At 48.0% G+C, this 16,493-nt stretch overlaps 1 protein-coding gene across 1 annotated transcript in view; it reads right to left on the reverse strand.

Moving 5' to 3' along the window:
* The window catches only part of DROSHA (drosha ribonuclease III), a 104,660-nt gene that overhangs the window by 74,440 nt on the left and 13,727 nt on the right, over positions 1 to 16,493 (reverse strand). Inside the window, exons 5-10 of the mRNA XM_054583909.1 lie at positions 15,158 to 15,268; positions 14,696 to 14,927; positions 10,911 to 11,052; positions 8,930 to 9,084; positions 6,133 to 6,213; positions 921 to 1,007 (exon numbers count right to left, since the gene is read on the reverse strand). Coding sequence (XP_054439884.1) covers positions 921 to 1,007; positions 6,133 to 6,213; positions 8,930 to 9,084; positions 10,911 to 11,052; positions 14,696 to 14,927; positions 15,158 to 15,268 — 808 coding nt within the window. The remainder of the gene's footprint in view (positions 1 to 920; positions 1,008 to 6,132; positions 6,214 to 8,929; positions 9,085 to 10,910; positions 11,053 to 14,695; positions 14,928 to 15,157; positions 15,269 to 16,493) is intronic.

The raw sequence follows: 16,493 nt of genomic DNA on the forward strand, positions 1-16,493 counted from the left end.
CATTTATGTGAAATATCTAGAAGAGGCAAATGACAGAAACCATCTTAGCACTTAATGAAGGCTGGGGGTGGGCAAGAATTGACTACTCCTGAGTACAAGGTTTCTTCTGGCGGCAATGAAAATGTTCTAAAGTTAGATTGTGATGATGGTTTCACAATTCTGTGAAAAGACTAATTATAAAATAGACACTTTAAATGGGTAAATTTTAAGGTATATAAATTATATCTAATTTTGCTATTGAAATCTCTTGACGATACAAGTAACTAGAACTATGTTTTGTACTGTGAACGGCAACATAGCATGGTGGAACAGCACACAGCCGTGCACAATGGTGTCAGGCTGCCTGGGTTCAAATCTCCACTCTGCCACTCACTACCTGAATAATCTAGAGCAAGCTATTTAAGCTCATCTGTAAACTTTTGACCACTGTCCCATCTGTATAGTGAGGATACTATCTGCTTCGCTGTTTTGTTGTGACAAATAAGTTAATATATGTCAAATACTAAGAATGGAGCCCAATACCATAGGCAACAAAAATTAAGTATTATTATGACTGTCATAAATACAACAGATTTTCTTGTTTGGGTCACTAGGTAACACACAAGCTATTCGCTGATTTTTAAGAGGTGTGAAAGTGTTCTTCACATTCTTCCAACTCCACAGCTCCGTCATTCTTTGGCTCTTTTGTCACACCAACAGTAAGAATGAAAAAAGGTACCCAAAGTAGTACAGGAAGAAGGTAAAAGTCATTGTGATAAAGGCCAACTTTATCAACATAAAAATAGGATATTTAAAAGAAAGAACATTTAAGAACTGAATCAGTACTTAGTCTATTTACATTGTAACCTATTGACACACATTCGGCCTATTTACATTTTAAAATAAATGCAATCCGATTTTGTTAGGAACTAGGAACTCACTAAAAAGTTGGTAGGAGGGGAGACTGTAATTCGGTAGTGGAAAAGCCGGCCGGCATTGTTGGTCATGGGGCGGCAGGGCTTGATGGCCTGAGGGAAAAACAGAAGTGAGATTACATGCAATATACTGGGCGCAAAGTCTTTTTATTTTAAAATAGACTGTATTTCCGAGCTCCATTTCTGACAAAAGAGGTTTCTGTGTGCTCCTTCACAGGCTAGTAGGAAAGAACAATATTCACTTTACCACTGAGTAGATAAATAAGAAGGGCTGGCTGGTCCCCAGTACTCAATTCATTTCTTCATGTGCAACAGGACGGGTTTGGACAACATAAAAATCTTTCTAAATCTAACTTTGCATGCCTGTCTTCCTTTTTTTTTTTGTAAAATAACACAATAATTGAGCTTTGGCTAAATTCCCAATACACTAAGGAAAAAAAGGCAGGAAAAATCATTTCAGAAGGATTAGCAGCAGGTTTTGATGGGGGTGGAGGGAGAGAGGGAAAAGATTAAGTGTGCCCAGTGAAAAGAGAAGGGGCCAGAGGTGAAGGAAGCCGGAGAGGCGGGGAAATAGAATCAGCATGGGGCTCACGTCAGGGAACGGAAAACTGAAAGGCAGCTCAGGGAGCACGGCTGGAACTGCGGGCACCTGCGGCAGGCAGAGACGCGTGCCCCACCGCTGGCAAGGGGGCCTTGCTGCCCGCTGCGGGGACAGTCCCCGGGCGGGGCAGACTGTAACGCCCGGCCATCGCAGCCCCGCCCAACGGGCACGGGACTTTCTGGGGGCCGACTCAGAGTCTGATTCATCCCTCCATCCCATCCCGCTTCCACCCTCTTCCTTTCACAGGCGAAGGTCCCAAAGAAGCACCACGTGCCCCAAACTCCATCTTAGCATCTGCTTCTGGGAAATCCAATGTGGGACAGTTGGTACCAAGAGTGATCCAAGACAGCAGGAGAGATAAGAGGGGGTTTTCGAGATAAATCACTTACCACCCAACTGGCAGGAAAGACCCCCACCGCGGGGTGGGTGGGGCACACAGCCCTTGGCACCAGGTGGCACACCGACTGAAACTTTAAAGATGGTGAATCGGGAGGCTGTGCCAGTGGAAGCAGGTGTTTCAGACCGTGAGAGGATGGAAGTGGGGAGGGTAACGGGACGGACGGCTACTGCTAAGCACCATGGACTCTCCACCACGTTCCTCAAATGTTAGCACCCATTTCAATCACCTGAAGGGCTTGCTATATCCCAGCCTGTTTGATCCCCACCTCCAGAGTTGGATTCAGCAGCTGATGCAGACTGAGAATATAACGAGTTCCCAGGTGACGCTCTATAGACATGAACAGCAGAGGAGAAAGGGCAGCTGAAAGCCAGATGCGAAAGCCGGAGGAGACTGTCGGAGGCGCACAGAGCTCTCCTCACAGGCAGCAAGAGATCAGAGCAAATCAGGACCAGATCCAGGGCTCATCTAACTCAGAGTGGCTGGTCCTTAAAGGGAGGTCTGTTATGTCAAGGTTAGGGAACTGAGAGCATCCACACCCCTCCCCCCGACCCCAGCACCCAGTCTCCTTTCCTGACCAACAGACCTACAATTAGGGCCACTTCACAGCATCCCCAGCTGAGGAGGTGCTGGGAGGAGAGCCGATGCTCTAACGGAGCTGTGGGAGGCAGCCAGCACCTCCGGCAGCAGGCGACTGCACAGGGCCGGGCGCTGAGTGAGCCGGATCCAAAGAGCCGGAGCACGGGATTGGTTAAGGAAGGCATGGCTGGCTTGGGGGCATTCAGGAGTCTGGGATGCCAGGAGATGCCAGCCACTCCGTGCTGGGGTATCTCCTAAAAGCGTGAAAACACGATGGCCTGCGCAGAGGAAGGTTAAAATACCCAAACTGTCGTGACGGACAGAGGAGGAAGGAATTCAAAGACTCAAGGAGGTGGGCATGCTGGAATGGCTGTAATACCTATGACTGAAAACTACACCTGATAATCACATTCCATGGGAAGGCCCCGGGGACAGGGCAGTTACAGGACCAAAAGGACGGTGTAGGCACAGGGCCACCAGCATCACGAGGAAGATCAGTGTGGCCTTCTCTGCAGCCAGGGCTGACTGGAAGAGAGGCTGTCACAGAGCACAGCTGGCTGGCAGCAGCCGGTATGGCAGGACTCTGAAAACAGAGAGGCCAGAGAGATGGCGGGGCTAACTGTTAGAAGCCGGGTCACACAACTGTCACTACGACCGGCAAGGTTGAAGTAGCAGTCTAGGGAGTCTGACACACAGGGTCCTGGACGTGGTCAATAGAACAGGGCGTCCTCGGGTACAAAATGAATGAGCAGCTGACAAGAGTACTACTTAGTCTGTGCCAACAGGAGAAATCAGGAGTGATAACCAAGTGGCTGAGAGCAGTTTACTCCAATAGTCAGGATTCCTTGCCTGAAGTGGTGGCCAGTTCCCAGGAGGCCTTGCAACACCATTACAAACAAAAATGTTCATGACAACTCTGTCCTTCCTCCAAGGGCCCCACGGCTATCTACACAGGTAACAGTACACTGGGGAAAGAGGAAGTCCAGAGAGTTCCAGGAGTGCTGGACACAGCATCTGGATCAACGCCCATTCTCAGAGCTTGGACGCATTGTCCTGCTACCCCTGGTGGAGTGGAAAACATGAGGCCAAGGTAGAAGACAAAATCTTCACCAAGGCCTGGCTTACAGTAGGTCCACGCAGTCTACAAATCCACCTAGCAGTCATCTTCCTGGTCCCCAAGTATATCAGTAGAATTGATTAAATTGGCTGACAGTGCCACCCCAAACTGGATCACTGATCTGCGGGGAATGAGCCATCACAATGCAAAAGGTCAAGCAGAAGCCCCCGAGATCACCACCCCCCGCAACCTGGGCATCAAAAACAGCATCGTTCGGGGGGGACGGTGGTTAGGGCCACCCTCTGGATCCGAACCACACAGGGATAGCAGGCCCGATCCTATCTCTGTTTAACTCACCAAACTGGCTCCTGAAGTAACTGTATGGACCCTGGAGGAAAACTACAGACCACCACAGCGCAACCAAGTGGTAGCTCTGAGTACATCTGCTGGGCCAGGTGTTGTAGCTTAGAGCAGATTAATGCGGCCTCAGGTACAAAATATGTGGCAACTGATTTGCTGATTCTTTTCCATCCCAATCAGTAAGGATCAGAAATGATTCACATTCACGTGGAACGGACAACATTTATGGCGTTGTCGCCAGCCTACGTTAACTTTCCCTCTCACTGTCATAACCCACTGAAAAGCTCCTGAGCGTCCAGACGTACTGCAGAATGTTACAGTGCTCCACCGCACCTTCGAGTTACCACGCTGATCAAGCTAAAAGCCTAGGTGAAACGCACGCTCCACAAGGTGAAGAGAAGCCATACAGAGAATCAGGCACCTAGCACAGCCACGCCTTCATTAGGAGTCAGTTGGCACTTGGGGAGTGCCAAGAAATCCATCCAAAGTAAAAGACAAATTAATTCACCTTCCATCAAACGGGCCGCTTCGGGTCTGGAGGCAGCATAGTCCCCACCTAGGAATACCGCCCTGGCCCACTGACAGAGTGGATGAAATGCTGCCAGCTCTGGGCACGGCTCGGGTGAGCAAGCCCTCGGCGCTTCTAAGCTGCAAGGCTGGCAGCTCTGCCGTGGGGGCCACACGATTCAGTGACTTGTTTGGTGGGAAAGGTGCCAACAGAAGTTTGTAGCCACACGGGGAGAATCACAACGCTGGTCTCTGGGTTCTGAGGCAAAGCCATGCCACCTGGAGTGAAAACTACGTGCCTCCGAGCAACAATCCCTGGTGCGCTACTGGGCCCTGGCAGGAATGGAAGGCAAGGCCCCGGGACAGCAAACAGGCATGTGGCTGGAACTGCCTTCATAAGCTGGGCTGTCAGCCCCGCCCAGGCACCGGTTTGCGTGGGACCAGAAATGAGCCATCACAAGATGGCTCCAAAATCAAGCACACGCAAGCGTGGCAGGCACAACCAAGCTGCATACGCAGGTGGCCCACCTCTGTGGCACCAGCACCGCCTCCTCAGCGGATGGCTACGGATGGAAGGGCGGGAGCAGAAGGCGGGCCCAAGCTTGGACTGCAAATGGATCAGTCAGGAAGGGGTGCAAGCTGAGTCCCGCCCGTGCCACATGCCACAGCCTCATTCAGGGACGGCTCTGGGGGACAGTGATGGGGGAAATCTTCCCCACGGGCAGTTTCAGGCAGTATACCTGGTCATCCACTTTGTGTGGAAAGGGAAGTAGCCTGAGGTTAGAATATAGGTGGACTCATGGCAGAAGCACGTGGCCATGCCAGCTGGTCAGAGGCCTAAAAGGAAAAAAATCGGAAGATCAGGGACAAGAAGATCTTGGGCCAGAGGCTAGAGGGTGGACGAATGGGAGTGAGCACAATATCTACAGCACACGTGGATGTCCATTGGAGAGCACCCATTACAGGAGACCAAGCCACCGAGTCAGCCAGACAGGGTCAGCCGGCCTCGGTCCTCAGCCCCCGGAGCTGACAGGATGGGCACAGGAATGAAACGGCCACCACGGCACAGAGGAGGTCTTCCCATAAGCCCAACAGCACGGACACACTTACAAGGCTAAGCTAGCTCAGCTAAATGCCACGGCAGGACACCCAGCCAGCCGCCGACATGACCAGCGCTGGGCCCCCGACCTGGCTCCACTCCCTGAGGAGGCCGACAAGCCGCTCTCTCCCTGACGAAGCAGGGGCTGAGGGGCAGAGCTGGAACAGTCCCTGTGATGCTCAGTGTGGTGGGGACCGCAGACTAACAAAGACCAGCAAAGACAACAGCAGATCGCAGGTCCCCAAAGGAAAGAGGACGTGCGCCTAGTGAGCACCCAGTGAGATCGTTTCTCCAGGCTAATTCATAACCAGTTGTGATAAGAACATGAAAAAAATATTACAATACATACAGTTTTAATATAATAACCAACTCAAAGACACCGTGCCTATTTTAAATAATGAAACTTCCAAAACTTTTTATGGTACCCTGTTAACATTCCCCACTCCAAGTCCAAACCCAACTACTTTTCTTCTCCAATTATCAGGAACGGAGACAATTAGAAAATATGAAAGACTTTTTCAATGATATCATTTCATTTATGGGGGGAAAATACAGCAATAGCATCTGTGCTCTTCTGGCTTCTCAGAGCCTACAAATATAATAACCGCAACCAGTTACCTCTTCTCCGGGATAAATGCTGTGTCTAATTCCCGTGCGTCTGGCTTTCGCGCTGCATTTGCAGAGTGGCCCATCATTCATCTGTCAGAAACAGAAGGGAATCCATTTTTATTGGGGGACAAGTCCACACCATGCTCGATGATGCTTCGGACACTGTGTGGGTTTTAATGTCATGAGTACTGAAGCTCTGAAGATGCTGTCACAGTTAGAAGATTAAACGGATGTTCCAAAACCAATAAAGCTGCAAACTGTCTATATTGTCTGATAAAAGGGAACTGTATGACGACGCTGGATTCCCAAGTCATTTGTGCAGCCAGGCAGGAAATATCAGTGTCAGCACCCTGTGTGCCCCATCCTCTCCTACCACTCTGCAGCACGCTTCTCCTATTTCCTATTTCAGGAAAAATGATTCTTTCATAAAAGCATATTTTATATCCTGAAGGAACATATAAAATGCTGTGAACGTAACCAGCAGATTAAATGTTTTCCAAAGAGAAACCTAAAGCTATCCGAAGCAGAGAGAAGAAAATGCCTACTAGAACCAGGAAAACTTTCTCAACACTGATCAGGTAAGCCTATGTCTGGTTTTTTACGTGAATTCATTGTAAATGAGCTCCACCCACATGACTCAACAAGTGAATAATTCCTAAATGCCTCTTGGGTGAAAGACGACTGCTGAGCATTGGAGGGGGCGGGGCAGCGGAGTCCATGGACTCAAGGAATATTTATTCTAGGTAAGAGAAATACCATACACATAACATGCTTAGTAATTTGAAAGAAAAGGGAAAAGATGTCAGTCTAATGGAGATACCACTGGCTTCAAAGAGATGAAATATCTGAACAGCTGACCAGGACAGGAAGAGAAGGTGGTTATTCTCCATAAGACACCCTCATGAGGAAAGAAGAGAAGGGAGAGACGCTACGTTGCGCGCCAGGGAGGTGAGTGCCATCCGATGGAGCACATCATGAGTGTGGGCAAGCAGGCCAAACAGGCCGACCCGAGGCCAAAGTCTTCCAGGGCCTTCAAGGCCAGTTTCATGACTTCATTCAGCATCAATGGTGATGCGGAATCAAAGAGGAGACCGGAGCATCCGTTTGGAGAAAGGGAAAGGGGAATTCCATTTCTCACTTTCTTTGTATTAATAAAAATATACATATTGTGTGTGTATATATATAAAAAAACACATAACATACATGTTTACATAAACACACACACATTTCTTTAAAAGTTCTAGAGATTTGTAACTCCCTGTATCTAATGAAAATATCTCAATAAAACTTTGAAAAGAAATATTAAAGTGAATATTATAACTTTCTTTATCCTTTTGGGAAATCTAAAGCCCCAGGTGGTACAGCAGAGAAATAACATTGCTGCCTTTAAAACATATCAGGTTAAGATATTATCCGAAGGAACAGCTGGCACACAGAGATGAGATGGGACCCCCTCAAAAGTCACAGCACACTCCTTGTGATGGTCACACCTTGGGATGAAAAATGTGGGAAAATCACCCCGTGCTCACAGATGTTTGGGCGAGCAGACGGGCTTCCTACACTCCTGCCTCTGCCCGGGGCCTGGGCCCTCGTGCAGATCAGCCCTTGGCAGGGCTCGGCTCTGCAGAGCACCCAGAACCAGACGCGGCGGAGCACAGCAGCGGGGCTGCACAGACGCCTGCCGGGGCTAAGAACCCATGGAGACCAAGGCACAGGCGTCTCAACAGCACACCATCCACTGCAAATCCCACAGTGAGGGCGAGGGCGGCGCCCGCCAACGGACGCAGGATGGAGACGAGAATGCTCTGAAATCCGACTGTGGCCATGGTTGTACAAGCCTGTGAATATTCTAAAACACTGAATTGTACACTTTAAGTGTATAAACTATGTGGTAGGTGAGTTAAAACGCACTAGACTGTTTAAAAGATCATGTACATGGTTAATATATCGAAATTTAAAAATGCACTGACAATTGCAAACATTTCTGCTCAATTCAAAGGGAGCAAAAGGGACCCAAGGTACCTTTCCGTCAGGCATTCTAACTGTACTAGTCCTATTGAAAAAAAAATTTAGATAGCTGTCATCTCACAGGAGCCAGAAAGACAGCATTCAAATTAACATAGAATGGTATGAATTTATTTGCAAAATATAAATTTTAAGTTATCTTTTTATAGGTGTATGTTTCATTATGCTTAATAACCTCATATGCATTAGATTCTATTTTTGTTTGTGTTGTACATTTGTAAAATACCGATCTCTTATAAAGATACTATCTTGTATTATGTAGTACCTCAGAACAAAACAGTATGTAGAAATAAAAATATGTCCAGCTATGACATCATTAGCTCGAACATGCTTAACAAGGAAGAGAACTTACATGCAATTGTGACTATTACCAACTGAGAAAATGAAGTCTTATCAGACTGAAGACATTGTTTATTACATTGCTACAAGACACCTTCCAGACGAACTGCGTTTAAAAAGACCTGCTGGTCCTCTCTCCCTCACCCTACCATTTGTCTCCTTCCATTTACTGCAAGTTTAATGAGGCAGCGCCATTATCCGGTTCTCTCACACAGGATTTACCAACGTCGTCAAATATGATTCAAGAGGTAGTTGCTCCGGTGCTTATGCTCTGGAGCTGAACTCTGAAGCTGAAAAGAAATGAGCTCTGAAGGATGACGCACAGCCCTGAGAGTAAAATTCAGTTTTGAGACCAGCCGACATGCATCTTCGGAGCCTGGAGTCGTAAACGTGATGTGTGGGTTTGCAACCGTCACGGCAAGAACATAAAACACATGCGCACCTGGCCTGGGTCATTGTACCAGAGCTCGTCGTGCAGTCGGTCGGGATGGGCCTTCTTGCGTTTGATTTCTGCAATGACGTCAAACACCTCCGAGTCTGAGCTGCTTGAGCAGGTGCTATCCTCATCGGACTCACACTCGGATTCACTGGAACTTTCTGACAGAGGTGAGGGGAGAGACAGGAAGAGAGGTTGGAAAAATTCACAAGACGTATAGAAGGGGTGACATCCGAGTGACCCAAACCTCTTCATGTAAAGACAGTTTATTCTTCCAGCAACTATCTGAGTGCCTGCTCTGCCCAAGCGCTCTGCTCTGCAATACCATGACAAATATTACAGCCCATGATGCTAAGTCACAATCTAGCTGGGAAAGCAAACGAAGATTTCCACAGAGAAAGACTTCATGACGATGGCAGAGAAAATGCAAACCACAATAGTATGGGGTTTCTCATTTTAAAAAGTGCAGCAATTCAGACAAGAGCAAGTCCCCCCTGATCTGGAAAGGTCACCGACAGTTTCCTGGCAGGGGCGCACGAGAGCTGGGCAGGGAGGCAGGTGGGGTGGGCGGAGGAGAAGAAGGCAAGAGGAACGGAACCCAGAGGGCTGGAGGCAAGTCCCACAGAAAAATGCAGGGAGGTGAGGCGCGGAAGGACCGTGACTGACAGACTGAAGGCTCCGACAGCCAGACTCAAGATTTTAAATTCTTTCTCTCAACAGTAGCAATAGAAGATTTTAGACATGGGAAGTAACTGGATAAACCACAGACCGAGAATTATGCTAAGTGAAGTGAGCCAGTCTGAAAAGACAAAGACTGTGCGATGCCACTTACACGCAGACCCTAGCGTAGCTGGGTTCATAGTGACAGAAAGCAGGATGGTGGACGCCAGCGACCGACCGGCGGGACGTGGGGCGTGGGGTATGGGAATTGCTGTCTAATGGGAACAGAGCTTCAGAGGAGCAGGATAAAAGGAGTCTGGAGATTATACAACAGTGTGAATGTACTTAACACTTCTGAACTGTACACTGAAAAATGATTTTGTGTTACATGTATTTTAGCACAATTAAAAAAAACAGACCTAGGACTTAGATTAACCCTACAAGAGATTAATGTAGTACAGCACAGTAATAAAAACCCAACCCGTGTCCAGCTGTATTTTCGAGTGTGCTGTATGAGATAGCTGCAACTGTTGTCCGTCTTTTACAGATGACAAAAGTGAGACGCAGAGAAATTAAATCACTTGCTCAAGGTCATGTTTCACGGGGAGGAGTAGGGGGTCAAACCCAGGCCAGCTGGTTCAGTCAGGGCTCTTACCCACCACGGATTCCGCCTCGCCGCATGGGAGACACAATGAGGGCGGGCAGAGAGGGGCCGCAGGACACCAAGGAAAACGCGTAAGGAGTGCCTCCTCTGTACGCAGCATTCTGCCAGGGGCCAGGGACACAACGTGGTGAAAAGCCACTTCCGTCCCCAAAGAGCACAGCATCTACTTGGAACCTCAGACACGTGAAAGAAGAGATCAACTCCCATGTGAGAAAGTTACGGAAACCGTCCACGTGAGCTAAGAGAAGCCCTGGAACAGAGCTGCACGTCCTCCGCAGGCCGGGCACGCCCCGACAGTGGGAGGGCCACGGGGGCCGCCCGCCCGCCCGTCAGAGGCGCGAGGAACGGGCACAGGCGCCCGCTTTTGGCGGGAGGCTGGACTATGCATGGTCCCTCTGATTCTATGCCTAGGCGGTTCTACAAGGGACACAAGTGTTAGTGTGCCTTGCAAATGAGATTTCTTATGTATTCTGCTGAACGTGGCTGAGAAAAACTAGTATGAAAAAGAAGGAAGTTCCATCGTTATGCATTTTGCTGCCTATAATTAAGGAAAATAAAATGAAAAAAGGAAATTTCAACTTAGGACTCCCAAGGACACATCCCAAAAGTCCGGGATTAAGCAACAACCAAAGCACAGTCTGGGCACAGCAACTTTTGACTCACCTAAATCTTCATCTAGCTTTGTCTTGGGAGGCTCCCACGGAGGCCTAGCGGCCTTGGCCTTTTCTTGCCGGCTCCCCAACTCTTCCTCAAACTTGTCATACAAGTCGCGGAGCCTACTTGTTCCAACAACAGTAGAATCTCCCTTTGAAAAATAAAGGATCAGGTTTAGAAACGATATTAAAAATAGTCTTTCCAGAGATACATAAGACCTCACAAGTAACCAAAGATTTGTAACAGCAAGGGGCCATTTTCAACCCTAAATCTAACAAACATGGAAAAGCAAAATACCCAGTGCTGGCTGGTAATTAAGCTCTGAATCAAACACACATCTATGGCTGACACAGTCCTCAGGAAGGTGCACTTTGACAACATTCAAAAACATTAGAACTGTTTATCTTTGCCTTTTGGATAAGACCAAAAAAAAAAAAAAATCATGACCCCCAGAGAATTCATAATACCTGACAAGCTCCTAGAAAGCATACATTCCCCACTACTGAAAATCACCAATAGTCTACCGTTCACATTACTCCAATGATCAAAGAGAAATAACCTATATATCGCCACCCCTCCCACACACCCATAAACACAGGGACGCACACACACCCTCATGCACTCCACAAACGTACACACACACTCTACACACCACAAACACAGGGTTCTGTAATGCGTTCCTGCTCTTTCCCCAGGTTGAAAATCATCTTAAACTCTGACGTAAGAGCTAGACCTTGCAGGCGTAAAAACATTACATCGTGAAATCTGCAGCACACCCCAAAGGGGGCCGCTGTCTACCCCCGGCCCACCTCGCTGCTGACCCCGTGATGCTGGGACCGCAGTGGCCTTCCTAACACATCACTGCGCCCGACAGCAAAACGCAAGGGTGGATGTTGGGCGTCCAGTCAGTCAGCCTTCCTTCTATGTGGGAATTTTAACACATCCATAAAAATATAAGAAAAAAATAAAAGTTTTGCCTGTTTAAACTCTCTCAACCTCCGTCTTCAACTTTGTTGTTTTGTTTTAAGAATAACACCTTTGGCAACCATTGTCCTCTTCTTTCTTGTAAATAGAACCATGACTTTCTTCAGATTTGGGGCAGAGAACTCCTGACCTCTCGGTAGGTGGGCTGAGCCACGATCTCCCCACCCGCAAAGATGTCCCCATTCTAACCCCCAGAACCTGAATACGTTATCTTACATGGCTGAAAAGAGTTGGCAGATGTGATTAATGTCACAAAATTTGAGATGGGGAGATTATTCTGGATGACCTGGGTAGGCCCAAAATACAGCGAGCCTTTTAAAACAGAGAACCTTCCCAAAGGCAGTCAGAGGTGCAAGAGAAGAAGAGGCAGGAGATAAGCAAAGCACAAGAAGAGCTCCACCCACGCTGCTGGTTCTGAAGACGAAAGACGAGTCCATGGATGTGCATGACCTCTAGACGCTGGAAACAGCCCTCACCTGCCCGCCAGCAAGGGGACAAGTCCGTCAAGCCTACAGTCTCAAGAAACTGAACTCTGCCACCAACATGAATGAGCAAGAAAACAGATTCTCTCCCAAAAGGAACACAGCCCTGCTGACATCGTTAGGCAGCCGATGAGACCAAGTTTGACTTCTGAGCTCCACAACTGTGAGATAATAGCAGTGTCTTGTTTTAAGCCACAGCTTGTGGAAATTTGTTATGACAGCCACGGAAAATGAACCCCTGAAGAAGAGAGAAGACACAGTTCTCGAGAAGGGATGAAAGAAAAGATCTGTGGGAGCTCGGGGCAAATTTCTAGAGGAAGGCCCCACCCAGCAGTGCCCCCTGCACCCTGGGTCTGGCGTGGAAGGACGCGAAGCCTGGAGCTACCGCGGTCACCCTGCAACCAAGGTGGGCGCTCCGGAGACAGCAGCCACCCCACTAAAGCCCTGGCTTCACCGAGCCACGAAACAAGCACGGGACACTGCCTCCCTCCAGACACCTTGCTGAGAAAAATAAACCAGGCTCGGTGAAGTCGTGACTCGTCGAGGGCTGTTACAGTCATGCCCACGTAGTGACGGGGGCGGTTCGGAGAAATGCAGCAGCAGTTACACGGCTTTGCCGTGAGCAAACATCGCCGAGGGCACTTGCACCAACCTGGATGGTACAGCCTACGACACACCCAGCGCCCAGGCCACGTGGGAGAGCCCACTGCCCTGGGCCCCAAGCCTGCACAGCACGTTAGCTACAAAACAACACGGCACTACATCAGGCACAAGAGACAAGGATGCGATAAAGACGCAGCGCAAGCACAAGACACAGGAGGCTGCGCCAGTGCAGCATGGCACCCTGTTTTACAGCACTTTTCTTACACAAATAGAAAGGATACACTCTAGAACAACAATAAAATGTATAGTAATGTAAACACATAAAGTATAACACAGTCATTTATTACCATCATGCATTATGCACTGTACATAATTGTGTGGGCTACACCTTTACACGGCTCGCACCACCACAAACACGCGAGTGGCATGCCTTGTGCTATGACTTTACAATGGCTACAAAATCGCCAGATGACAAAGTTTCCAGCTCCACATGGGACCGCCATCGTGTATGTGGTCCATCATTGACCAAGACGCCGTTACATGGTGCATGACTATATTTACAACAACATTCTTAAGTGACAAATACTTTCCTTCCCAGGATGTTTTGAGGATCAAATAAGATAATATGAGAAGCATGGAGTAAAGTTCTGGCACTATAAAAGTGCTCGGTATGTGAGCTTTCCCTTCCCTGTATCACAGGAACTATAACTTAAAGCGCTGCTCTAATTTACAAGTAAAATATCACCCCACTATAAGAGAGCTGGAACCCTTCTTTCCGAAGACAAGGGAGTCCCCGTAAGTAAGGGTTCAGTCTTTGATAAAGCCATTTTCACAAAATTCCAACCAACAGAATGCTCTCTCCTCAGACCCCACGCACTAAATCTAATATCAGCAACCTCCTGGGTCCTAAACCTGTAGCTATTCATTCCTTCACTCTTTCATTTAACCAATGAGCATGACTGTGTGTCTCTTCTGCGTGGATAAATAATGGGATGAAAGCAATACACCTGTCAGGAGAAGGGAGGGAGAGAAAAAAAGGGAGAGCAAGAGAAAATGAAGTGGAGCTGGAAGGGAAGGAAAAGGGAAGCAGGGACAGGGAGGAGGCCGCGGAGTCCACCCCGGCAACGAGGGGCGGCAGCCGAGCCCGCCGCGGGCAGCGCATGCCTGAGCCTCTCCGGAGCCCACGAAGAGTGACCACGCCTGCCATTCCACACGCCAGCCAATTCGCTTGGGAAACTCCTCATGGTTACTTTGGTCAACAGCAGCCTTATAAGACCCAAACGCAAATTCTGCTAACTTCCCATTGGCGGGGAAACACACACACGTACATATACGTGCACGCACACACACCACAAACTGCATCGAGTAGTTACACGAGGCAGAGTTTACAAAACCACCAATATCAAGATTAGCAGTGTCACAAAAAATGCAGGCCGAAGGATACTTCAATTAACCTACTGCACTGCACTCTTGCCTTTGTAAAACAGCTTGTGTCTATAGCAGTGATTCTCAAACGGGGTGGGGGTTCCCCCCAGGAGACATTTTGCAACGTCTACAGACATTTGGTTATCACCACTGGGGAGGGGCTCTGCTGGCGTCTAGGGCAGAGCCCAACAGCCCACGGGGCACAGGGCCGGCCCCACCATGGAGAATTATCAGCACGGAAGGCCAAGAGTGCCAGGGTCTGGAAGCCGGGCCGCAGCCTCCCTCCCCGTTCGGACCTACCACCTGATCCATGGGGTCGCTGGAGTAGTAGTTCTCCGAGTGCGTGCACCGAATCCACACGGGCTTAAGCAGCTCTTCCTCCTCCTCCTCGTTTTTGTCAGGCAGCGAGTCCTCCAGCTCCTTTTCCTTGATGGAGGTGTAACTCTTTTCTTTGCCAGAGCTCTGGCTGTCACTCCACCTGTCTTTTTCTTCTTCCCAACGAGCTCTCTTCTTCTCTCTACTTGGGGAGCGACTTCAAAAGGGGGCGAAGGAGGCTAATTATTAAAGAAGTTCTTCTGTTGTAAAACTACTCTATTTCACCTGTTTTCGTTCGCTTTTCACCTAAAATAAAAACACCACGCCAAACCACATTTATTTTTGTTAGACCAGTGAATCCTAAATACCAGCCTGGCAGCATCAGAATCACCTGAAGTTACTTGTTTAAAAATACAAATTCCCAGGCCCTACCCCAGATCTACTTACTGACTCACAGTCTCCGGGGGTGGGGCCCAAGAATCTGTATTTTTAATAATCTCCCCAGGTAATTCTGGTGTGCATCCAGTAGGTTCAGGAACAACTGGCCAACCGTAACTCCTAGAAGAGAAAGATACTTGGAAAATACTTGGAAACCTCTATGCACAGACAGCTCCACAATGAGAACACTAGTTCTGAGTCCTCCATATCCTGCTCTGCCAGGAAAGAAAAGGCTTCACAAACATGGTCTCAACGTGGACATAAACTTAGTCTGAGGACCACACGCTACAGGTGAGCCAGTCACATGGCCCCGGCCGTCTCTCCAGAGTCGCAGCTCGGGTGTCACTCCTGCACCACAGGCCACCACTCTCCCTAGTTCTGATCCCCACAAATGCTATTAACTGCGTTAAAAAGTATAAAAGCAACTCTATCTCCTCGAATGCCTGAGCTTTGAAATTTGCAAAGGCCCATCCTCCGGATGAGCTTGGAGGAAAAACCTATAGGATAGAGTTTAATTAATTTAAGCCTAAGAAATTTGGGTGGGTCCACAGAGACCCGGAGAATCCAGCCAAGGAGAGTAATTGCTCTGCCAGAGTTATGCAGGCATCTCCACTAACAAAGTTACTGTGAGCCAAGAAAGGTTACATCTGGATCCAAGTCACAAATTAACTCCTTCCATCAACTCTACCACTAACTGCTAATTTTATGACAGGGAAGTGAGTGTGTGTAGGTATGTATACATCGGGGGAAGGGGTGGATGATTAGAAAGATTATATATATTGATATAACTTCTGAATATTACAATGTACATCAATGTTACCAGAAGAAAAAAGTCACTGCAAAGTAAAATGTATATTCCTTCACTGTAGGAAAAAAATTAAGCGTTAACAAAATTAACACAAAAATCACCCATACTACTACACAGAGAAAAGCACTATACTTCACAAGTGTGTTAAAATATATGGAAATAGCAATATATATAAATATACACAAGCTTTAACAAAAAAAACTCTGTGGCCTGTCCTCACCCGTGGTAAATCAGGAAAACCTTTCTATTTCAATACATCGATATGTGAACCATTTAATGAATGCGTATTATTCTTTCCTATGTATACCATAATTTAACAGATTGGATCAAAAGCCATGTAGGATGCCGCCATTGTTTTTTACCATTATAAACAATGCTGCCATGAACACATCTGGTGTTCTCTGCACACCTGTCAGACTATTTCACACAAAAAGTGTGTGTGTGCATTTTCTTAAGGCTTCTCTACAGATAGGTAGTTCCAGGTTAGACTACCTTCAAAGCCATATCGCGTTCCCACGTGCATACCGCCTGTCAACG

The sequence above is a fragment of the Pteronotus mesoamericanus genome, unplaced genomic scaffold (genome assembly GCF_021234165.1).
Source record: "Pteronotus mesoamericanus isolate MK-2021 breed Mesoamerican mustached bat unplaced genomic scaffold, CSHL_Meso_final contig_75, whole genome shotgun sequence".
Taxonomy (NCBI): domain Eukaryota; kingdom Metazoa; phylum Chordata; class Mammalia; order Chiroptera; family Mormoopidae; genus Pteronotus; species Pteronotus mesoamericanus.